Consider the following 24,052-nt stretch of genomic DNA (forward strand, 5'->3'; position numbering starts at 1 on the left):
CCGCAACCAAGAGTGGAGTTCCGATATATTCGGCGCTGGCACATCACTGCACCTGCGTGGCGGTAGGGTGAGTACACGCCACGCGCGCCCTCCGGTTCCTCACACTGTGGCCTCTGCATGACAGAGGACACGCGGAGAACCACGTCGGATTATTAGCCAGCTAGCAATCATTACCCAAGGACGAATCCTGTGGGCACCAATTACTAGCCGCCCAGGGTGCACCGGCCCGCAACACTGTTCGTCCCCCCCGGATGACAAGCATTCGAGAAAGGGCCAACAGCGAGCGAACACACGAGGAGGTTATCCGACCAAGCACCCCAACCCAACCCAACCCTTTTTTTTTTTTTTTTTTTTTTTTTTTTTTTTTTTTTTTTTTTTTTTTTTTTAACGTGAGGAAATCCTTTTACGGATACCGGCCCGAGTGGGGACTCGGGCGGGTTATGTGGGACTCGTGGACCGGCTGAAGGCCAATCCCAATACCCACTAAAACCTCACGGTGCTCCTCCTCGACCGCCACTGGCCGCGAGACGCGGGGACTAGAATCGTCCACGAATCGCGGCGGCGGGAGCCTGCAAGGCACGTCGCGGAGTCAAGGGTGTGTGGGCACCCTCGACGGCCTGCTCGGAGTAGCGCGCGGGAGCAACCTGCGCGCGCCTACTCGGGCCAGGTTGGTAGGCGGCCAGCTTCCCCAAGCTGACCGCCCTCTGGCACATTAGGGCGGAAGGCGGCGGTCGTGTGCCGCCCTCCGGCGACCCGGTCTCCTACGGCGGATGGCGACTTCGGCAAAAGCCTCCCTCGCCCGTTCCGCCGACTCCTTCTCGAGCACCACTGCCTCGCAGAAGGATGAGACCGCGTCCCACGACGTCTCGCTGCCGGCCATAGCCTTGACCACGGCCGGCAGGGAAAGGTCGTCCCCTATGACGTCGCGCAAAGCGCGACGTTGAGACGCCCAGGCTGAGCACACCTCCAACGTGTGCTGGGCCGTCTCATCGAGGCAGTCGTCGCAGTGGTGGCAGCGAGCGTCGGGCTCCCTTCCGGCGATCCGACACAGGTAACCCCCGAAGCAGCCATGCCCCGTGAGCACCTGTGTCATGCGGAAGGTTAGGACGCCGTGACGCCGCGCTAACCACTGGCGGAACACTGGACGAACAGCCTCGATCGTCCTCAGGCCGGCAGATGGTGTTGCCAGCCGAGTTTCCCACATTTCAACAGCGGCTACCCGCGCCTCCTCAGTGCGTGCTTGGCTTGCCGGTTCCCCGGACACAAGGCCCCGACGCCGGCAATAGACCGACGCCAGAGAACGAGCATCCAGATCCCACGGCATGACTCCAGCCAGCACGAACCCAACCCTTTTTTTTTTTTTTTTTTTTTTTTTTTTTTTTTTTATCGTGAGGAAATCCTTTTACGGATACCGGCCCGAGTGGGGACTCGAGCGGGTTATGTGGGACTCGTGGACCGGCTGAAGGCCGATCCCAATACCCACTAAAACCTCACGGTGCTCCTCCTCGACCGCCACTGACCGCGAGACACGGGGACGTGAGTCTTCCGCGAAACGCGGCGGCGGGAGCCTGCAAGGCACGTCGCGGAGTCAAGGGTGTGTGGGCACCCTCGACGGCCTGCTCGGAGTAGCGCGCGGGAGCAACCTGCGCGCGCCTACTCGGGCCAGGTTGGTAGGCGGTCAGCTTCCCCAAGCTGACCGCCCTCTGGCACATTAGGGCGGAAGGCGGCGATCGTGTGCCGCCCTCCGGCGACCCGGTCTCTTACGGCGGATGGCGACTTCGGCAAAAGCCTCCCTCGCCCGTTCCGCCGACTCCTTCTCGAGCACCACTGCCTCGCAGAAGGATGAGACCGCATCCCACGACGTCTCGCTGCCGGCCATAGCTTTGACCACGGCCGGCAGGGAAAGGTCGTCCCCTATGACGTCGCGCAAAGCGCGACGTTGAGACGCCCAGGCTGAGCACACCTCCAATGTGTGCTGGGCCGTCTCATCGAGGCAGTCGTCGCAGTGGTGGCAGCGAGCGTCGGGCTCCCTCCCGGCGATCCGACACAGATAACCCCCGAAGCAGCCATGCCCCGTGAGCACCTGTGTCGTGCGGAAGGTTAGGACGCCGTGACGCCGCGCTAACCACTGGCGGAACACTGGACGAACAGCCTCGATCGTCCTCAGGCCGGCAGATGGTGTTGCCAGCCGAGATTCCCACAACTCCATTGCGGCTACCCGCACCTCCTCAGTGCGTGCCTGGCTTGCCGGTTCCCCGGACACTAGGCCTCGACGCCGGCAATAGACCGACGCCAGAGACCGAGCATCCAGATCCCACGGCATGACTCCAGCCAGCACGCACGCCACCTCACCGGAGATGGTCCGGTACCCCCGTATCGCCCGGATGGCCATCACCCTCTGCGCCCGTCGTAGCAGGGTGATGTTTTGCCGATCCAGGGCGTCCGCCCAGACGGGAGCACCGTAGAGGGCCATCGACCTGACCACTCCGGTGTACAGCCGACGGCTAGAGGCGCTCGGCCCATCGACATTGGGCAAAAGGCGCGCCAGTGCCGCCGCTGTCTTCATCAGTTTCGGGGCCAAGGATGTAAAGTGGCCCCGGAAACTCCACCGACCGTCCAGAACAAGTCCGAGGTACTTCATGCTCCTCTTGACGTCTATGTTGACGCCACCGACGACGATGTGGGCATCAGGTGGTGGGCCCTTTCGAGGAGCATGGAAGTATAACGCCTCGGACTTGTTCAAGGCGACCTCCAGACCAAGCCGCCTTATGCGGCCGACAATCTCCGCTACTCCAGCGGTCGCGAGTACCGCCGCCTCCCGATAGGTCCTCTGCTGTGCCAAGACCAGCGTGTCATCGGCGTAGCAGAGGACCTTTATCCCCCTCAGGGTACCGCCTCGCAGCACCCAGTCGTATCCGATGTTCCAGAGGATCGGACCCAGCACCGATCCTTGTGGAACACCGGCCGACACCTCATACTCCTCCCAACCTCCTCCAGGAGCCGGAAAGATCACAGACCTCCCGGACAGGTAAGCCCCGATGACGCAGCGCAGGTATGGAGGCACACGGTGGTATAAAAGTGCCTCCTTAATGCAGGGCCAGGGCAGGGAGTTGAAGGCGTTGGCGATGTCTAAAGACACCGCCAAAACTCCATCGCCCTTGGCCACCGCATCCTGCGCATGGGACTTCACCTCCAGTATGGCATCCACCGTCGATCGCCCCCTGCGGAAGCCATACTGCTGGTCCGAGAGGTCCGGACCTGTCTCCTCCAAGTGGTGTTGCAGCCTCCTGGCTACAACACGCTCGAAGAGCTTGGCGATCTCGCTCAAGAGCACGATGGGCCTATAGGCGGAGGCTGAATCCGCCGGGCGACCCTCCTTCTTGATGAGGACTAGCCTGCCTGTCTTCCACCGCTGTGGAATTATGGCTTGAGCCAGACAGGCAGAGAATAGCCCTCGCACTCTGGGCCCAAGGATGTTAAGGGCCAGAGTTAGCGCCCGGCCGGGAACGCCATCCAAGCCCGGGGCGGTGCTCTTGAGCCGAGATCGGCATATAGCTTCTTCGAGCTCCTTCTCATCCACCAGTGGTGCGACACTATCGACTTCCTCCTCCTGCACTACAGGGCGGGCCATGGTTGGTGGTGTAAAACTGGCCCGCTGCGGGAACAATGACGTCAGCACTCCTCGGAGGACGTCCGGTTGGAGCGACTGCGTCAAGGGCGGAGCCCACGTCCGGAGTTTACCGCACACCATGCGATACGGCGTTCCGAACGGATCCCCGTCTATCCCCGCGATCAATCGGTCGTTAGATTCTGCCTTCGAACGACCGATTGCTTCCTGTAGCGCCTTCCTCGCCTCAACATATGTGCGGTACCGCCGTTCCTCCTCCTCTTCCTCTCGGCGTACCCGCCTGCGATAGTGCGTGTACTGGCGTCTCGCCTCAATGCAGGTGACGCGCAATTGAGCGATCTCTCCCGACCACCAGTACACTTGTCGCCGCTGAGGGCGGTGCCTAGAACGGGGCATAGACGCGTCGCAGATACGCGTCATAGCCCTCTGCGCCCAGGTGGCAGCGTCTTCCACAGACGCCAAGCTCTGGGGCAGCCAGGCCTGCACTATCGCAGCCTCCTCCAGGAGTTCTCTGTCGAGACACCCAAGTCGCCACCGCGGTCCGAACTCTCCCGAAGTTGGACTGGGGGCTGACTGCGCCGCTGAATGTGTGGAGATCTCATATTGGATGTAGAGATGGTCCGAGAGAGTCTCCACATCATTCAGCACTCGCCAGCCCTGAACACGGCACGCTAGGACAGGACTCGCAAACGTTATGTCTACGACGGACCCGCCCTGCCTTCGCACACACGTGTTTGTAGTCCCTCGGTTGAGAACTGACAAACCGGTGGCGACAATCCACTCCTCCAATGTCGCACCACGTACGTCCGTCCTTGCGGAGCCCCACACGCTGGATTTAGCATTCAGGTCTCCTGCGACCAAGACCTCCGGCGCACGGTGTCTTTCCACCATTTCCCCCAAGCGGATTAGGAATTCCTCGAACTCTGCAAGAGTTCGATTGGGAGAAAAGTAGACGCCTATTACAACTAGATCGCCGACATGTGCCGCGACGCATCCCGCACCCTTCTCTACTCGTGAAAAGGGCGGAGAGCCCGCAGCGATCTGGGTGACCAGAGCTACCACTCCGGTGTTGTCTGCGACCCAGTTGTCACGTGCAGGAATGCTATAAGGCTCCGCAACGACCGCCACCTGAATCGACCACTGCACCAGGCTTTGGACCAATAAGTCTTGGGCTCTGGCACAGTGGTTGATGTTCGCCTGGAGCACGTGGAGCGCCATTATTGATGCTCCATGTGCTGCAGCTCCTCGCCCTGCGTCGGGGCTTCAGGTCGGCTTCGGCTTGTTCGCCTCGCCGCACCTCTCCGCTTCTTCGCTTGAGCGCACATCTTGGCGCACGCTGCTCCACCTGCCAGGTGATCCGCAGGCCTATTCGCGTCCTCGCAAATAGGGCAGTGCGCCGCCGCAGAGCAAACACTTTGTTTGTGCCCTGGCTTCCCGCACCTGTAACAGTGTGCACTCCGGTCTTTGTCACTCGTGCAATTAGCCGCGACATGCCCTACTTCGTGGCAGCGGAAGCAGCGCAGCACGCGAGGCTTCAGTAACTGCACGCGTGCCGACACAAAGCCGACCAACAGCCTTCCGCCGCTGACCTTCTTCGCCGCTGCCACTGGACAGCGGAGCCAGGCAGTACCGAGCCCATTTCGATCTTGGCGGATCTCCCCCACTTTAACGGCGCTAGCGTCGCAGCCACCTGCTCGACTCACAGCCGCCGCCACCTCCTCCGATGTCACAGAGTCATCGAGCCCACAAACTCTCAGCTCCGCACACCTGGTGGGCCTCGAGACCTGCACATCACCAGCGTTAAGGACGCTCCGCAGATGTTGCGCGAGAACGTCCGCCTTCTCCCCGGTATTCAAACCCGGCAGTTCGAGTAGCCTCGCTCCCGTTGAGGCAACTCTGAACCTGACGTCCGTGATGCCCAGATCTTCCAGTACCACCTTCTCCTTGATCTGGGTCAGGACGTCCTTGTAAGTCACCTCCTTAGCACCCGGCTGCAGCTTCAGCGCAACCACAGACGACCTAGGAGGTCGCAGTCTGGGAGCTTTCGGCGCAGACTTTTGTCGCGTCTTCCCGCCCTTCGGCTGCTGCTGGACAGCCTTCTCCTTCTTCTTCTTGCCCTTCCTGGCGACGACGTTCCACCCCTCATTTAGGTCTGCCGGAGCAGGTGGTAGAGGCCGCGGCTCGGGAGCTTTCGCCACAGTGCTCTTCCCCTTACCCTTGCCTTTGCCCTTGCCCTTACCCTTGCCACTCTCCGGCATTGGGCCTCTTTTGGGAGCAGGGTTCGCAGGAGCCATGAGCGTGGTTGTCGTCTCTGCCCTCGCCGATGTTGTGGCAGTCGCTTTATTGGCACCCTTTGACGCCGCCAGCGGAGGGCGCATGCTCTTCTCCGGAAGAAGTCGGCTCTCAAGTCCCTCAATCCTTGCACTGACCATGGTTCCGACCTCCATCATAATGGAGCGCATCAGCTCGTCGGAACGCCCAGGCATAACCTTCTCAGGTGCCACTCCTTGGCCCTTTTGCTTTTGGAGGTCAGCCCGTAAAAGACTGACCTCGTTTCTCAACTCCGACATTTCGTAGCGCAGCTTGTTATTATGAACGCGCAGCTGCGCCACCTCCTCTGTCGCCGTCCGCTGTGCCAACTCGTCTACGGCCATGCCTATGGCTTTGGCAGCCTCCTTTAGGGCCCTGGTAAAGGTGCCCTTCAGGTTACCAGACTTGGTGGCAACCTTCCTTATAATTTCTAGGCTCCCAGCCACCTGATGCTGTAGGTCAGATGCGAGTCTGGCTTCGTCCTGCTCCCCATCGGACCGCCGAGACATGTCTGAAAGTCTAGAACTGACTCTAGACCGCACGACTGAGACACTTTCCAGTACCTCTTTCTCATTTCTGAGTTGTAACTCCTCTTTATTGGCCTCCCTAATCTTCTCAGCTTCTATAGTAGGCCGACCTCTTTCTCTTTTCTTGGCCACAACTTTTGACGCCGGTCGGTCGGACTCTCCATCGCCGGAGGACCCTGATTGGTCACTCGGCTTCCGTGGTCTTTTCCTCCTATCTTTCATGAACTGTGACCGCGTCTTAGTTCGTTGCGACTCCACCGACATTACGCTTTCGGAATCAGAAGCTCTCGACTCCAATGCTGCCCATAGCCGCCCAAACGACGAACCAGATCCTCTCCTCGATCTACCACCAGTGATAGACGCTACATCGTCGAGATCCACCCTGGTCAAAACCACTCGCGGCTCCCCCTCTGCGAATTGGCCAACATAATCTGACCCAAACGCCACACTACTCGACACGGACTGCCTCCGCTGTTCACATTCACGTGTCTCCACAACCACTGCCGTTGCACTTCCAACACCTTCGCCCTTCCCGGACCCAACTTCTCCTTCTCCTTCTCCTTCTCCGCCCCTTCACAGGCACTCCCTCCACTCCGCCCATCTCGGGCCCCTCCCCAGCAACACATCGGAAAGACTGGCCCCCCCCAGATTCGCGGGGCTTGCGTGCCGTAGCACGGAGGGATTCCCCGGCCTCGTAGAGACCGGAACCCTCCTGGGGTAGTGAATTGTAATTCTGCTTGTCCGACATGTTTGTTACTGTTCCACAGTGGGGCTTTTCTGTCGGGGTGTGCTCCCCTAGGCCGTGTCCATAACAATGGACTAAAGACACGCCCATGCCTAGCTGGTTTTGGTCCGCGCCGGGAACAAATTCCCGGTCCACTCGCCCGCAAGTGCGAGTGGTTTCCCCTATCCGCCACCGGGGGACGCGCCCAGTAGGAGACCAGCAACTCCCTTGGGAGCACGAACCCAACCCAACCCAACCCAACCCAACCCAACCCAACCCTTTTTTTTTTTTTTTTTTTTAACGTGAGGAAATCCTTTTACGGATACCGGCCCGAGTGGGGACTCGAGCGGGTTATGTGGGACTCGTGGACCGGCTGAAGGCCGATCCCAATACCCACTAAAACCTCACGGTGCTCCTCCTCGACCGCCACTGGCCGCGAGACTCGGGGACTAGAATCGTCCACGAATCGCGGCGGCGGGAGCCTGCTAGGCACGTCGCGGAGTCAAGGGTGTGTGGGCACCCTCGACGGCCTGCTCGGAGTAGCGCGCGGGAGCAACCTGCGCGCGCCTACTCGGGCCAGGTTGGTAAGCGGCCAGCTTCCCCAAGCTGACCGCCCTCTGGCACATTAGGGCGGAAGGCGGCGGTCGTGTGCCGCCCTCCGGCGACCCGGTCTCTTACGGCGGATGGCGACTTCGGCAAAAGCCTCCCTCGCCCGTTCCGCCGACTCCTTCTCGAGCACCACTGCCTCGCAGAAGGATGAGACCGCGTCCCACGACGTCTCGCTACCGGCCATGGCCTTGACCACGGCCGGCAGGGAAAGGTCGTCCCCGATGACGTCGCGCAAAGCGCGACGTTGAGACGCCCAGGCTGTGCACACCTCCAACGTGTGCTGGGCCGTCTCATCGAGGCAGTCGTCGCAGTGGTGGCAGCGAGCGTCGGGCTCCCTCCCAGCGATCCGACACAGGTAACCCCCGAAGCAGCCATGCCCCGTAAGCACCTGTGTCGTGCGGAAGGTTAGGACGCCATGACGCCGCGCTAACCACTGGCGGAAAACTGGACGAACCGCCTCGATCGTCAACCGGCCGGCAGATGGTGTCGCCAGCCGGGATTCCCACACTTCTAATGCGGCTTCCCGCTCCTCCTCGGCGCGTGCTGGGCTAGCCGGTTCCCCGGACGCTAGGCCTCGACGCCGGCAATAGACCGACGCCAGAGACAGAGCATCCAGATCCCACGGCATGACTCCAGCCAGCACGCACGCCACCTCACCGGAGATGGTCCGGTACCCCCGTATCGCCCGGATGGCCATCACCCTCTGCGCACGTCGCAGCAGAGTGATGTTGTGCCGATCCAGGGCGTCCGCCCATACGGGAGCACCATAGAGCGCCATCGATCGGACCACTCCGGTGTACAGCCGACGGCTAGAGGCGCTTGGCCCATCGACGTTGGGCAAAAGGCGCGCCAATGCCGCCGCTGTCTTCAACAGTTTCGGGGCCAAGGATGTAAAGTGGCCCCGGAAACTCCACCGACCGTCTAGAACAAGTCCGAGGTACTTCATACTCCTCTTGACGTCGATTCGGACGCCACCGACGACGATGTGGGCATCTGCCGGTGGGCCCTTCCGAGGAGAATGGAAGTATAACGCCTCGGACTTGTTCAAGGCAACCTCCAAGCCCAACCTTCTAATTCGGCCGACAACGTCAGCCACTCCGGCCGTTGCGAGCACAGCTGCCTCGCGATAAGTCCTCTGCTGCGCCAAGACCAGCGTGTCATCGGCGTAGCAGAGGACTCCAACTCCTCGTAGGGTGTCACCTCTCAACACCCAGTCGTACCCGATGTTCCACAGGAGTGGCCCGAGAACCGAGCCCTGTGGAACACCGCACGACACTTCGTACTCTTCCCACCCTCCTCCAGGAGCCGGAAACGTCACAGACCTCCCGGACAGGTAAGCCCCGATGACGCGGCGCAGGTATGGAGGCACTCGGTGATAGATGAGTGCCTCCTCAATGCAGGGCCAGGGCAGGGAGTTGAAGGCGTTGGCGATGTCTAAAGACACCGCCAAGACTCCATCGCCCAGGGCCACCGCATCCTGCGCATGGGACTTCACCCTCAGTATGGCATCCACAACCCAACCCTTTTTTTTTTTTTTTTTTTTTTTAACGTGAGGAAATCCTTTTACGGATACCGGCCCGAGTGGGGACTCGAGCGGGTTATGTGGGACTCGTGGACCGGCTGAAGGCCGATCCCAATACCCACTAAAACCTCACGGTGCTCCCCCTCGACCGCCACTGGCCGCGAGACGCGGGGACTAGAATCGTCCACGAATCGCGGCGGCGGGAGCCTGCTAGGCACGTCGCGGAGTCAAGGGTGTGTGGGCACCCTCGACGGCCTGCTCGGAGTAGCGCGCGGGAGCAACCTGCGCGCGCCTACTCGGGCCAGGTTGGTAGGCGGCCAGCTTCCCCAAGCTGACCGCCCTCTGGCACATTAGGGCGGAAGGCGGCGGTCGTGTGCCGCCCTCCGGCGACCCGGTCTCCTACGGCGGATGGCGACTTCGGCAAAAGCCTCCCTCGCCCGTTCCGCCGACTCCTTCTCGAGCACCACTGCCTCGCAGAAGGATGAGACCGCGTCCCACGACGTCTCGCTGCCGGCCATAGCCTTGAACACGGCCGGCAGGGAAAGGTCGTCCCCTATGACGTCGCGCAAAGCGCGACGTTGAGACGCCCAGGCTGAGCACACCTCCAACGTGTGCTGGGCCGTCTCGTCGAGGCAGTCGCCGCAGTGGTGGCAGCGAGCGTCGGGCTCCCTTCCGGCGATCCGACACAGGTAACCCCCGAAGCAGCCATGCCCCGTGAGCACCTGTGTCATGCGGAAGGTTAGGACGCCGTGACGCCGCGCTAACCACTGGCGGAACACTGGACGAACAGCCTCGATCGTCCTCAGGCCGGCAGATGGTGTTGCCAGCCGAGTTTCCCACATTTCAACCGCGGCTTCCCGCGCCTCCTCAGTGCGTGCTTGGCTTGCCGGTTCCCCGGACACTAGGCCTCGACGCCGGCAATAGACCGACGCCAGAGAACGAGCATCCAGATCCCACGGCATGACTCCAGCCAACACGCACGCCACTTCACCGGAGATGGTCCGGTACCCCCGTATCGCCCGGATGGCCATCACCCTCTGCGCTCGTCGCAGCAGGGTGATGTTGTGCCGATCCAGGGCGTCCGCCCATACGGGAGCACCGTAGAGCGCCATCGATCTGACCACTCCGGTGTACAGCCGACGGCTAGAGGCGCTCGGCCCATCCACGTTGGGCAAAAGGCGCGCCAGTGCCGCCGCTGTCTTCAACAGTTTCGGGGCCAAAGATGTAAAGTGGCCCCGAAAACTCCACCGACCATCCAGAACAAGTCCGAGGTACTTCATGCTCCGGGCAACGTCAATCTTGACGCCACCGACGATGATGTGGGCATCTGCCGGTGGGCCCTTTCGAGGAGCATGGAAGTAGATTGCCTCGGACTTGTTGAGGGAGACCTCTAAGCCCAGCCGCTTTATGCGGCCGACCACCTCCGCCACTCCAGCCGTCGCGAGGACCGCTGCCTCCCGATAGGTCCTCTGCTGCGCCAAGACCAGCGTGTCGTCGGCGTAACAGAGGACCTTTATCCCCCTCAGGGTACCGCCACGCAGCACCCAGTCGTATCCGATGTTCCAGAGGATCGGACCCAGCACCGATCCTTGTGGAACACCGGCCGACACAACGAACTCCCTCCAACCTCCTCCAGGAGCCGGAAAGGTCACAGACCTCCCGGACAGGTAAGCCCCGATGGCGCGGCGCAGGTATGGAGGCACACGATGGTATAACAGTGCCTCCTTTATGCAGGGCCATGGCAGGGAGTTAAAGGCAACCCTTTTTTTTTTTTTTTTTTTTTTTTTTTTTTTTTTTTTTTTTTTTTTTTATCGTGAGGAAATCCTTTTACGGATACCGGCCCGAGTGGGGACTCGAGCGGGTTATGTGGGACTCGTGGACCGGCTGAAGGCCGATCCCAATACCCACTAAAACCTCACGGTGCTCCTCCTCGACCGCCACTGACCGCGAGACACGGGGACGTGAGTCTTCCGCGAAACGCGGCGGCGGGAGCCTGCAAGGCACGTCGCGGAGTCAAGGGTGTGTGGGCACCCTCGACGGCCTGCTCGGAGTAGCGCGCGGGAGCAACCTGCGCGCGCCTACTCGGGCCAGGTTGGTAGGCGGTCAGCTTCCCCAAGCTGACCGCCCTCTGGCACATTAGGGCGGAAGGCGGCGATCGTGTGCCGCCCTCCGGCGACCCGGTCTCTTACGGCGGATGGCGACTTCGGCAAAAGCCTCCCTCGCCCGTTCCGCCGACTCCTTCTCGAGCACCACTGCCTCGCAGAAGGATGAGACCGCATCCCACGACGTCTCGCTGCCGGCCATAGCTTTGACCACGGCCGGCAGGGAAAGGTCGTCCCCTATGACGTCGCGCAAAGCGCGACGTTGAGACGCCCAGGCTGAGCACACCTCCAATGTGTGCTGGGCCGTCTCATCGAGGCAGTCGTCGCAGTGGTGGCAGCGAGCGTCGGGCTCCCTCCCGGCGATCCGACACAGATAACCCCCGAAGCAGCCATGCCCCGTGAGCACCTGTGTCGTGCGGAAGGTTAGGACGCCGTGACGCCGCGCTAACCACTGGCGGAACACTGGACGAACAGCCTCGATCGTCCTCAGGCCGGCAGATGGTGTTGCCAGCCGAGATTCCCACAACTCCATTGCGGCTACCCGCACCTCCTCAGTGCGTGCCTGGCTTGCCGGTTCCCCGGACACTAGGCCTCGACGCCGGCAATAGACCGACGCCAGAGACCGAGCATCCAGATCCCACGGCATGACTCCAGCCAGCACGCACGCCACCTCACCGGAGATGGTCCGGTACCCCCGTATCGCCCGGATGGCCATCACCCTCTGCGCCCGTCGTAGCAGGGTGATGTTTTGCCGATCCAGGGCGTCCGCCCAGACGGGAGCACCGTAGAGGGCCATCGACCTGACCACTCCGGTGTACAGCCGACGGCTAGAGGCGCTCGGCCCATCGACATTGGGCAAAAGGCGCGCCAGTGCCGCCGCTGTCTTCATCAGTTTCGGGGCCAAGGATGTAAAGTGGCCCCGGAAACTCCACCGACCGTCCAGAACAAGTCCGAGGTACTTCATGCTCCTCTTGACGTCTATGTTGACGCCACCGACGACGATGTGGGCATCAGGTGGTGGGCCCTTTCGAGGAGCATGGAAGTATAACGCCTCGGACTTGTTCAAGGCGACCTCCAGACCAAGCCGCCTTATGCGGCCGACAATCTCCGCTACTCCAGCGGTCGCGAGTACCGCCGCCTCCCGATAGGTCCTCTGCTGTGCCAAGACCAGCGTGTCATCGGCGTAGCAGAGGACCTTTATCCCCCTCAGGGTACCGCCTCGCAGCACCCAGTCGTATCCGATGTTCCAGAGGATCGGACCCAGCACCGATCCTTGTGGAACACCGGCCGACACCTCATACTCCTCCCAACCTCCTCCAGGAGCCGGAAAGATCACAGACCTCCCGGACAGGTAAGCCCCGATGACGCAGCGCAGGTATGGAGGCACACGGTGGTATAAAAGTGCCTCCTTAATGCAGGGCCAGGGCAGGGAGTTGAAGGCGTTGGCGATGTCTAAAGACACCGCCAAAACTCCATCGCCCTTGGCCACCGCATCCTGCGCATGGGACTTCACCTCCAGTATGGCATCCACCGTCGATCGCCCCCTGCGGAAGCCATACTGCTGGTCCGAGAGGTCCGGACCTGTCTCCTCCAAGTGGTGTTGCAGCCTCCTGGCTACAACACGCTCGAAGAGCTTGGCGATCTCGCTCAAGAGCACGATGGGCCTATAGGCGGAGGCTGAATCCGCCGGGCGACCCTCCTTCTTGATGAGGACTAGCCTGCCTGTCTTCCACCGCTGTGGAATTATGGCTTGAGCCAGACAGGCAGAGAATAGCCCTCGCACTCTGGGCCCAAGGATGTTAAGGGCCAGAGTTAGCGCCCGGCCGGGAACGCCATCCAAGCCCGGGGCGGTGCTCTTGAGCCGAGATCGGCATATAGCTTCTTCGAGCTCCTTCTCATCCACCAGTGGTGCGACACTATCGACTTCCTCCTCCTGCACTACAGGGCGGGCCATGGTTGGTGGTGTAAAACTGGCCCGCTGCGGGAACAATGACGTCAGCACTCCTCGGAGGACGTCCGGTTGGAGCGACTGCGTCAAGGGCGGAGCCCACGTCCGGAGTTTACCGCACACCATGCGATACGGCGTTCCGAACGGATCCCCGTCTATCCCCGCGATCAATCGGTCGTTAGATTCTGCCTTCGAACGACCGATTGCTTCCTGTAGCGCCTTCCTCGCCTCAACATATGTGCGGTACCGCCGTTCCTCCTCCTCTTCCTCTCGGCGTACCCGCCTGCGATAGTGCGTGTACTGGCGTCTCGCCTCAATGCAGGTGACGCGCAATTGAGCGATCTCTCCCGACCACCAGTACACTTGTCGCCGCTGAGGGCGGTGCCTAGAACGGGGCATAGACGCGTCGCAGATACGCGTCATAGCCCTCTGCGCCCAGGTGGCAGCGTCTTCCACAGACGCCAAGCTCTGGGGCAGCCAGGCCTGCACTATCGCAGCCTCCTCCAGGAGTTCTCTGTCGAGACACCCAAGTCGCCACCGCGGTCCGAACTCTCCCGAAGTTGGACTGGGGGCTGACTGCGCCGCTGAATGTGTGGAGATCTCATATTGGATGTAGAGATGGTCCGAGAGAGTCTCCACATCATTCAGCACTCGCCAGCCCTGAACACGGCACGCTAGGACAGGACTCGCAAACGTTATGTCTACGACGGACCCGCCCTGCCTTCGCACACACGTGTTTGTAGTCCCTCGGTTGAGAACTGACAAACCGGTGGCGACAATCCACTCCTCCAATGTCGCACCACGTACGTCCGTCCTTGCGGAGCCCCACACGCTGGATTTAGCATTCAGGTCTCCTGCGACCAAGACCTCCGGCGCACGGTGTCTTTCCACCATTTCCCCCAAGCGGATTAGGAATTCCTCGAACTCTGCAAGAGTTCGATTGGGAGAAAAGTAGACGCCTATTACAACTAGATCGCCGACATGTGCCGCGACGCATCCCGCACCCTTCTCTACTCGTGAAAAGGGCGGAGAGCCCGCAGCGATCTGGGTGACCAGAGCTACCACTCCGGTGTTGTCTGCGACCCAGTTGTCACGTGCAGGAATGCTATAAGGCTCCGCAACGACCGCCACCTGAATCGACCACTGCACCAGGCTTTGGACCAATAAGTCTTGGGCTCTGGCACAGTGGTTGATGTTCGCCTGGAGCACGTGGAGCGCCATTATTGATGCTCCATGTGCTGCAGCTCCTCGCCCTGCGTCGGGGCTTCAGGTCGGCTTCGGCTTGTTCGCCTCGCCGCACCTCTCCGCTTCTTCGCTTGAGCGCACATCTTGGCGCACGCTGCTCCACCTGCCAGGTGATCCGCAGGCCTATTCGCGTCCTCGCAAATAGGGCAGTGCGCCGCCGCAGAGCAAACACTTTGTTTGTGCCCTGGCTTCCCGCACCTGTAACAGTGTGCACTCCGGTCTTTGTCACTCGTGCAATTAGCCGCGACATGCCCTACTTCGTGGCAGCGGAAGCAGCGCAGCACGCGAGGCTTCAGTAACTGCACGCGTGCCGACACAAAGCCGACCAACAGCCTTCCGCCGCTGACCTTCTTCGCCGCTGCCACTGGACAGCGGAGCCAGGCAGTACCGAGCCCATTTCGATCTTGGCGGATCTCCCCCACTTTAACGGCGCTAGCGTCGCAGCCACCTGCTCGACTCACAGCCGCCGCCACCTCCTCCGATGTCACAGAGTCATCGAGCCCACAAACTCTCAGCTCCGCACACCTGGTGGGCCTCGAGACCTGCACATCGCCAGCGTTAAGGACGCTCCGCAGATGTTGCGCGAGAACGTCCGCCTTCTCCCCGGTATTCAAACCCGGCAGTTCGAGTAGCCTCGCTCCCGTTGAGGCAACTCTGAACCTGACGTCCGTGATGCCCAGATCTTCCAGTACCACCTTCTCCTTGATCTGGGTCAGGACGTCCTTGTAAGTCACCTCCTTAGCACCCGGCTGCAGCTTCAGCGCAACCACAGACGACCTAGGAGGTCGCAGTCTGGGAGCTTTCGGCGCAGACTTTTGTCGCGTCTTCCCGCCCTTCGGCTGCTGCTGGACAGCCTTCTCCTTCTTCTTCTTGCCCTTCCTGGCGACGACGTTCCACCCCTCATTTAGGTCTGCCGGAGCAGGTGGTAGAGGCCGCGGCTCGGGAGCTTTCGCCACAGTGCTCTTCCCCTTACCCTTGCCTTTGCCCTTGCCCTTACCCTTGCCACTCTCCGGCATTGGGCCTCTTTTGGGAGCAGGGTTCGCAGGAGCCATGAGCGTGGTTGTCGTCTCTGCCCTCGCCGATGTTGTGGCAGTCGCTTTATTGGCACCCTTTGACGCCGCCAGCGGAGGGCGCATGCTCTTCTCCGGAAGAAGTCGGCTCTCAAGTCCCTCAATCCTTGCACTGACCATGGTTCCGACCTCCATCATAATGGAGCGCATCAGCTCGTCGGAACGCCCAGGCATAACCTTCTCAGGTGCCACTCCTTGGCCCTTTTGCTTTTGGAGGTCAGCCCGTAAAAGACTGACCTCGTTTCTCAACTCCGACATTTCGTAGCGCAGCTTGTTATTATGAACGCGCAGCTGCGCCACCTCCTCTGTCGCCGTCCGCTGTGCCAACTCGTCTACGGCCATGCCTATGGCTTTGGCAGCCTCCTTTAGGGCCCTGGTAAAGGTGCCCTTCAGGTTACCAGACTTGGTGGCAACCTTCCTTATAATTTCTAGGCTCCCAGCCACCTGATGCTGTAGGTCAGATGCGAGTCTGGCTTCGTCCTGCTCCCCATCGGACCGCCGAGACATGTCTGAAAGTCTAGAACTGACTCTAGACCGCACGACTGAGACACTTTCCAGTACCTCTTTCTCATTTCTGAGTTGTAACTCCTCTTTATTGGCCTCCCTAATCTTCTCAGCTTCTATAGTAGGCCGACCTCTTTCTCTTTTCTTGGCCACAACTTTTGACGCCGGTCGGTCGGACTCTCCATCGCCGGAGGACCCTGATTGGTCACTCGGCTTCCGTGGTCTTTTCCTCCTATCTTTCATGAACTGTGACCGCGTCTTAGTTCGTTGCGACTCCACCGACATTACGCTTTCGGAATCAGAAGCTCTCGACTCCAATGCTGCCCATAGCCGCCCAAACGACGAACCAGATCCTCTCCTCGATCTACCACCAGTGATAGACGCTACATCGTCGAGATCCACCCTGGTCAAAACCACTCGCGGCTCCCCCTCTGCGAATTGGCCAACATAATCTGACCCAAACGCCACACTACTCGACACGGACTGCCTCCGCTGTTCACATTCACGTGTCTCCACAACCACTGCCGTTGCACTTCCAACACCTTCGCCCTTCCCGGACCCAACTTCTCCTTCTCCTTCTCCTTCTCCGCCCTTCACAGGCACTCCCTCCACTCCGCCCATCTCGGGCCCCTCCCCAGCAACACATCGGAAAGACTGGCCCCCCCCAGATTCGCGGGGCTTGCGTGCCGTAGCACGGAGGGATTCCCCGGCCTCGTAGAGACCGGAACCCTCCTGGGGTAGTGAATTGTAATTCTGCTTGTCCGACATGTTTGTTACTGTTCCACAGTGGGGCTTTTCTGTCGGGGTGTGCTCCCCTAGGCCGTGTCCATAACAATGGACTAAAGACACGCCCATGCCTAGCTGGTTTTGGTCCGCGCCGGGAACAAATTCCCGGTCCACTCGCCCGCAAGTGCGAGTGGTTTCCCCTATCCGCCACCGGGGGACGCGCCCAGTAGGAGACCAGCAACTCCCTTGGGAGTTAAAGGCAACCCTTTTTTTTTTTTTTTTTTTTTTTTTTTTTTTTTTTTTTTTTTTATCGTGAGGAAATCCTTTTACGGATACCGGCCCGAGTGGGGACTCGAGCGGGTTATGTGGGACTCGTAGACCGGCTGAAGGCCGATCCCAATACCCACTAAAACCTCACGGTGCTCCTCCTCGACCGCCATTGGCCGCGAGACGCGGGGACTAGAATCGTCCACGAATCGCGGCGGCGGGAGCCTGCTAGGCACGTCGCGGAGTCAAGGGTGTGTGGGCACCCTCGACGGCCTGCTCGGAGTAGCGCGCGGGAGCAACCTGCGCGCGCCTACTCGGGCCAGGTTGGTAGGCGGCCAGCTTCCCCAAGCTGACCGCCCTCTGGCACATTAGGGCGGAAGGCGGCGGTGCCGCCCTCCGGCGACCCGGTCTCTTACGGCGGATGGCGACTTCGGCAAAAGCCTCCCTCGCCCGTTCCGCCGACTCCTTCTCGAGCACCACTGCCTCGCAGAAGGATGAGACCGCGTCCCACGACGTCTCGCTACCGGCCATGGCCTTGACCACGGCCGGCAGGGAAAGGTCGTCGCCGATGACGTCGCGCAAAGCGCGACGTTGAGACGCCCAGGCTGTGCACACCTCCAATGTGTGCTGGGCCGTCTCGTCGAGGCAGTCGTCGCAGTGGTGGCAGCGAGCGTCGGGCTCCCTCCCAGCGATCCGACACAGGTAACCCCCGAAGCAGCCATGCCCCGTGAGCACCTGTGTGGTGCGGAAGGTTAGGACGCCGTGACGCCGCGCTAACCACTGGCGGAAAACTGGACGAACCGCCTCGATCGTCAACCGGCCGGCAGATGGTGTCGCCAGCCGGGATTCCCACACTTCTAATGCGGCTTCCCGCTCCTCCTCGGCGCGTGCTGGGCTAGCCGGTTCCCCGGACGCTAGGCCTCGACGCCGGCAATAGACCGACGCCAGAGACAGAGCATCCAGATCCCACGGCATGACTCCAGCCAGCACGCACGCCACCTCACCGGAGATGGTCCGGTACCCCCGTATCGCCCGGATGGCCATCACCCTCTGCGCACGTCGCAGCAGAGTGATGTTGTGCCGATCCAGGGCGTCCGCCCATACGGGGGCACCATAGAGCGCCATCGATCGGACCACTCCGGTGTACAGCCGACGGCTAGAGGCGCTCGGCCCATCGACGTTGGGCAAAAGGCGCGCCAATGCCGCCGCTGCCTTCAACAGTTTCGGGGCCAAGGATGTAAAGTGGCCCCGGAAACTCCATCGACCGTCTAGAACAAGTCCGAGGTACTTCATACTCCTCTTGACGTCGATTCGGACGCCACCGACGACGATGTGGGCATCTGCCGGTGGGCCCTTTCGAGGAGCATGGAAGTATAATGCCTCGGACTTGTTCAGGGCAACCTCCAAACCCAACCTTCTAATTCGGCCGACGACGTCGGCCACTCCGGCCGTCGCGAGCACCGCAGCCTCGCGATAAGTCCTCTGCTGCGCCAAGACCAGCGTGTCGTCGGCGTAGCAGAGAACTCCAACTCCTCGTAGGGTGTCGCCTCTCAACACCCAGTCGTACCCGATGTTCCACAGGAGTGGCCCGAGAACCGAGCCCTGTGGAACACCGCACGACACTTCATACGCCTCCCATCCTCCTCCAGGCGCCGGAAACGTCACGGACCTCCCGGACAGGTAAGCCCCGATGACGCGGCGCAGGTATGGAGGCACTCGGTGATAGATAAGTGCCTCCTCAATGCAGGGCCAGGGCAGGGAGTTAAAGGCGTTGGCGATGTCTAAAGACACCGCCAAGACTCCATCGCCCAGGGCCACCGCATCCTGCGCATGGGACTTCACCCTCAGTATGGCATCCACCGTCGAGCGCCCCCTGCGGAAGCCATACTGGAGGTCCGAGAGGTCCGGACCTGTCCGCTCCAAGTGACGCTGCAACCTCCTCGTCACAACTCGCTCGAAGAGTTTGGCGATCTCGCTCAAGAGCACAATTGGCCTGTAGGCCGAGGCCGAGTCCGCCGGGCGACCCTCCTTCTTAAGGAGGACTAGCCTGCCTGTCTTCCACCGCTGTGGAATTATGGCTTGAGCCAGACAGGCAGAGAATAGTCCTCTCACTCTGGGCCCAAGGATGTTAAGGGCCAGAGTTAACGCCCTCCCGGGAACGCCATCAAGGCCGGGTGCGGTGCTCTTGCCGCGAGATCGGCGAACTGCTTCCTCCAGCTCCTCCTCCTCCACCTGTGGTGCGACGCTGTCCTCCTCCTCTTGCGGTGCAGGGCGGGCCATTGAAGGTGGTGAAAAGTTGGCCCGCTGCGGGAACAGTGACGACAGAACCCCTCGGAGAATGTCCGGTCGGAGTGTCTGCGTCAGTGGCGGAGCCCAAGCCCGTAGCTTGCCAAGTACCATACGGTAAGGCGTGCCAAACGGGTCTTGGTCTATTCCCGCGAGCATCTGGTCGTGTGACTCGCCTTTCACACGACCGATCTCCTCCTGCAACCGCGTTCTCGCCTCGACATACAATTGGTACAGTCGGTCTTCCTCCTCCCGTAGTTAAAGGCAACCCTTTTTTTTTTTTTTTTTTTTTTTTTTTCGTGAGGAAATCCTTTTACGGATACCGGCCCGAGTGGGGACTCGAGCGGGTTATGTGGGACTCGCGGACTAGGCAGATGTAGGCCGTCCGCATACCCACTAAAACCTCACGGTGCTCCTCCTCGACCGCCACTGGCCGCGAGACGCGGGGACTAGAATCGTCCACGAATCGCGGCGGCGGGAGCCTGCAAGGCACGTCGCGGAGCCAAGGGTGTGTGGGCACCCTCGACGGCCTGCTCGGACTAGCGCGCGGGAGCGACCTGCGCGCGCCTACTCGGGCCAGGTTGGTAGGCGGCCAGCTTCCCCAAGCTGACCGCCCTCTGGCACATTAGGGCGGAAGGCGGCGATCGTATGCCGCCCTCCGGCGACCCGGTCTCTTACGGCGGATGGCGACTTCGGCAATAGCCTCCCTCGCCCGTTCCGCCGACTCCTTCTCGAGCACCACTGCCTCGCAGAAGGATGAGACCGCGTCCCACGACGTCTCGCTACCGGCCATGGCCTTGACCACGGCCGGCAGGGAAAGGTCGTCCCCGATGACGTCGCGCAAAGCGCGACGTTGAGACGCCCAGGCTGTGCACACCTCCAACGTGTGCTGGGCCGTCTCGTCGAGGCAGTCGTCGCAGTGGTGGCAGCGAGCGTCGGGCTCCCTCCCAGCGATCCGACACAGGTAACCCCCGAAGCAACCATGCCCCGTGAGCACCTGTGTGGTGCGGAAGGTTAGGACGCCGTGACGCCGCGCTAACCACTGGCGGAAAACTGGACGAACCGCCTCGATCGTCAACCGGCCGGCAGATGGTGTCGCCAGCCGGGATTCCCACATTCTTACCGCGGTTTCCCGCGCCTCCTCCGTGCGTGCCTGACTTGCCGGTTCCCCGGACACTAGGCCTCGACGCCGGCAATAGACCGACGCCAGAGACAGAGCATCCAGATCCCACGGCATGACTCCAGCCAGCACGCACGCCACCTCACCGGAGATGGTCCGGTACCCCCGTATCGCCCGGATGGCCATCACCCTCTGCGCACGTCGCAGCAGAGTGATGTTGTGCCGATCCAGGGCGTCCGCCCATACGGGAGCACCATAGAGCGCCATCGATCGGACCACTCCGGTGTACAGCCGACGGCTAGAGGCGCTCGGCCCATCGACGTTGGGCAAAAGGCGCGCCAATGCCGCCGCTGTCTTCAACAGTTTCGGGGCCAAGGATGTAAAGTGGCCCCGAAAACTCCACCGACCATCCAGAACAAGTCCGAGGTACCTCATGCTCCTCTTGACGTCAATATTGACGCCACCGACAACGATGTGGGCATCTGCTGGTGGGCCCTTTCGAGGAGCGTGGAAGTATAACGCCTCGGACTTGTTGAGGGAGACCTCCAAACCCAGCCGCTTTATGCGGCCGACGACCTCCGCCACTCCAGCCGTCGCGAGGACCGCCGCCTCCCGATAGGTCCTCTGCTTCGCCAAGACCAGCGTGTCATCGGCGTAACAGAGGACCTTTATCCCCCTAAGGGTGCCGCCCCGCAGCACCCAGTCGTACCCGATGTTCCAGAGGATCGGACCCAGCACCGACCCTTGTGGAACACCGGCCGACACTCCTCCCAACCTCCTCCAGGAGCCGGAAAGGTCACAGATCTCCCGGACAGGTAAGCCCCGATGACGCGGCGCAGGTATGGAGGCACACGATGGTATAACAGTGCCTCCTTTATGCAGGGCCATGGCAGGGAGTTGAAGGCGTTGGCGATGTCTAAAGACACCGCCAAGACTCCATCGCCTCGGGCCACCGCATCCTGCGCATAGGACTTTACCTCCAGTATGGCATCGACCGTCGATCGCCCCCTGCGGAAACCATACTGATGGTCCGAGAGGTCCGGACCTGTCCCCTCCAAATGGTGTTGTAGCCTCCTGGCTACAACACGCTCGAAGAGCTTGGCGATCTCGCTCAAGAGCACGATGGGCCTATAGGCGGAGGCTGAATCCGCCGGGCGACCCTCCTTCTTGATGAGGACTAACCTGCCTGTCTTCCACCGCTGTGGAATTATGGCTTGAGCCAGACAGACAGTGAATAGTCCTCGCACTCTGGGCCCTAAGGTGTTGAGGGCCAGAGTTAGCGCCCGGCCGGGAATGCCGTCCAAGCCCGGGGCGGTGCTCTTGAGCCGAGATCGGCGAATAGCTTCTTCGAGCTCCTCCTCCTCCACTGGTGGTGTGACGCTGTCTTCGTCCTCATCCTCCTCACGCACTGCAGGGCGGGCCATACTGGGTGGTGCAAAACTGGCCCGCTGCGGGAATAGCGACGACAGAACCCCTCGGAGTACGTCCGGTTGGAGTGTCTGCGTCAGTGGTGGTGCCCAAGCCCGTAACCTACCGAGCACCATTCGGTAAGGTGTGCCGTACGGGTCTTGGTCTATCCCCGCGATCAACCGGTCGTGCGACTCGCCTTTCACACGACCGATCTCCTCCTGCAGCTGTTTTCTCGCCTCGACATAGACGCGGTACAGTCGGTCTTCCTCCTCCTGCACCTTCTGTACCCGTCTGCGATAGTGGCTGTACTGGCGTCTCGCCGCAACGCAGGTGTTACGCAGTTGCGCGATCTCCCACGACCACCAGTACACTTGCCGCCGTTGAGGGCGGCGCCCGGAACGGGGCATTGACGCGTCACAGATACGCGTCAGCGCCCCCTGCGCCCAGGATGCGGCGTCTTCTGCAGACGCCAAGCTCTGGGGCAGCCAGGATTCCACTATCGCGGCCTCCTCCAACAACTCCCTGTCGAGACGACCCAGTTGCCACCGCGGTCCGTACTCTCGCGAGTTTGGACTGGGGGCTGGTTGCACCGCAGGATGTGTGGAGATCTCGTACAAGATGTAGAGGTGATCCGAGAGAGTCTCCACATCATCCAGCACTCGCCAGCCCCGAACACGACACGCTAGGGCCGGGCTCGCGAACGAAACGTCCACGACGGATCCGCCCAGCCTTCGCACACACGTGTTCTTGGTCCCTCGGTTGAGCACAGACAAACCGGTGGCAACAACCCACTCCGACAGCGTCACACCACGCACATCCGTCGTTGCGGAGCCCCACACGCTGGACTTCGCGTTGAAATCGCCCGCGACTACCACTTCCGCCGGACGAAATCGCTCTACCATTTCCCCCAATCGTATAAGGAACTCTTCAAACTCCGCGAGAGTTCGATTGGGGGAAAAGTAGACCCCTACGACAACTAGGTCGCCGACAAGTGCTGCGACGCATCCCGCACCCCTCTCTACTCGTGAGAAGGGCGGAGAGCCCGCTGCGACCTGGGTGATAATAGTCACCACCCCGGTGTTGTCGGCTACCCAGTTGTCTCTGTCGGGAACGCTGTAGGGCTCCGAAACAACCGCCACCTGGATAGACCACTGCGCCAAGCTTTGGACCAATAAGTCCTGGGCCCTGGCACAGTGGTTAATATTCGCCTGCAGCACACGGAGAGCCATTATTGGTCTTCCATGTGCTGCGCCTCCTCTCGCCCAAGTGGGGCGTCTGGCTTGCCCGCTAGTGGCCCATTTCCTCCCTTCCTGCCGCTCCTCCTCTTCCTCGAGGTGCTGGCTTTCGCACATATGGCGCTTCCCACTGTATGGTCTGCGGGCTGTTCTGCCGCCACGCAAACCGGGCAGTGAGGTGCCGCCGAGCACTGATTTTGTTTGTGCCCAGCTTGTCCGCACCTGAAACACTGCTGGCTCCTATCATGTGCACTGCTGCACTTCGCCGCCACGTGACCAATTTCGTGGCAGCGATAGCAGCGCAGGGCTCGCTGTTGCAGCAGTTGCACACGCGCCGAAACGAAGCCCACTAGGAGCCTCGACCCGCTGACCTTCTTCGCTGCCATAATAGGGCAGCGAACCCACACTGTGCCCAGACCATTTCTGTCCTGCCGGATCTCCCCTGACTTCACTGACCCTTCGTCACATCCGCCAACTCGGCTTATAGCCTGCACCACCTCCTCCGAAGTGGCAGAGTCATCCAGGCCACTGACCCGCAACTCTGCGCACTTCACTGGTCTTGCGACCAAAACCTCGCTGGAGTCCAGCACCCCACGCAGCCGCTGAGCTAGGGTATCCGCCTTTTCGCTACTATTGGCGCCAGGTAGCTCCAGAACCCTGGCACCAGTAGAGGCGACTCTAAGACGCAAGTCAGAGATGCCCAGGTCTTCTAACTTTATCGCCTGCTTTACTTGTGACAGCACGTCTTTGTATGTCAACTCCTTGTTGACGGCTGCCGGCTGCAGAGTCAGCGTCACCGCCGCCGATCGCGGGGGGCGC

The 24,052-nt window shown here is 61.2% G+C and overlaps 2 protein-coding genes across 2 annotated transcripts; both read right to left on the bottom strand.

Moving 5' to 3' along the window:
* Positions 1 to 3,580: 3,580 nt before the first annotated feature.
* On the bottom strand, positions 3,581 to 4,846 carry LOC146530588 (uncharacterized; the record flags this gene model as incomplete). The annotated part of the gene is made up of 1 exon (XM_085199488.1): positions 3,581 to 4,846. A coding segment is annotated over exon 1 (1,266 nt), but the record flags the coding sequence as incomplete, so codon positions are not given.
* Positions 4,846 to 14,591, bottom strand: LOC146530589 (uncharacterized). Its single transcript, XM_085199489.1, has 4 exons — positions 13,326 to 14,591; positions 8,747 to 9,053; positions 7,009 to 7,260; positions 4,846 to 6,875 (listed from the first exon to the last, which is right to left on the bottom strand). Exons 1-4 carry the CDS (start codon positions 14,589 to 14,591, stop codon positions 4,846 to 4,848), a joined length of 3,855 nt encoding a protein of 1,284 aa, XP_085055615.1.
* Positions 14,592 to 24,052: the final 9,461 nt, after the last annotated feature.

This window comes from Heliconius melpomene, chromosome 16 (assembly GCF_056956725.1).
Source record: "Heliconius melpomene rosina isolate 202511_hmr_F chromosome 16, ASM5695672v1, whole genome shotgun sequence".
Lineage (NCBI taxonomy): Eukaryota > Metazoa > Arthropoda > Insecta > Lepidoptera > Nymphalidae > Heliconius > Heliconius melpomene.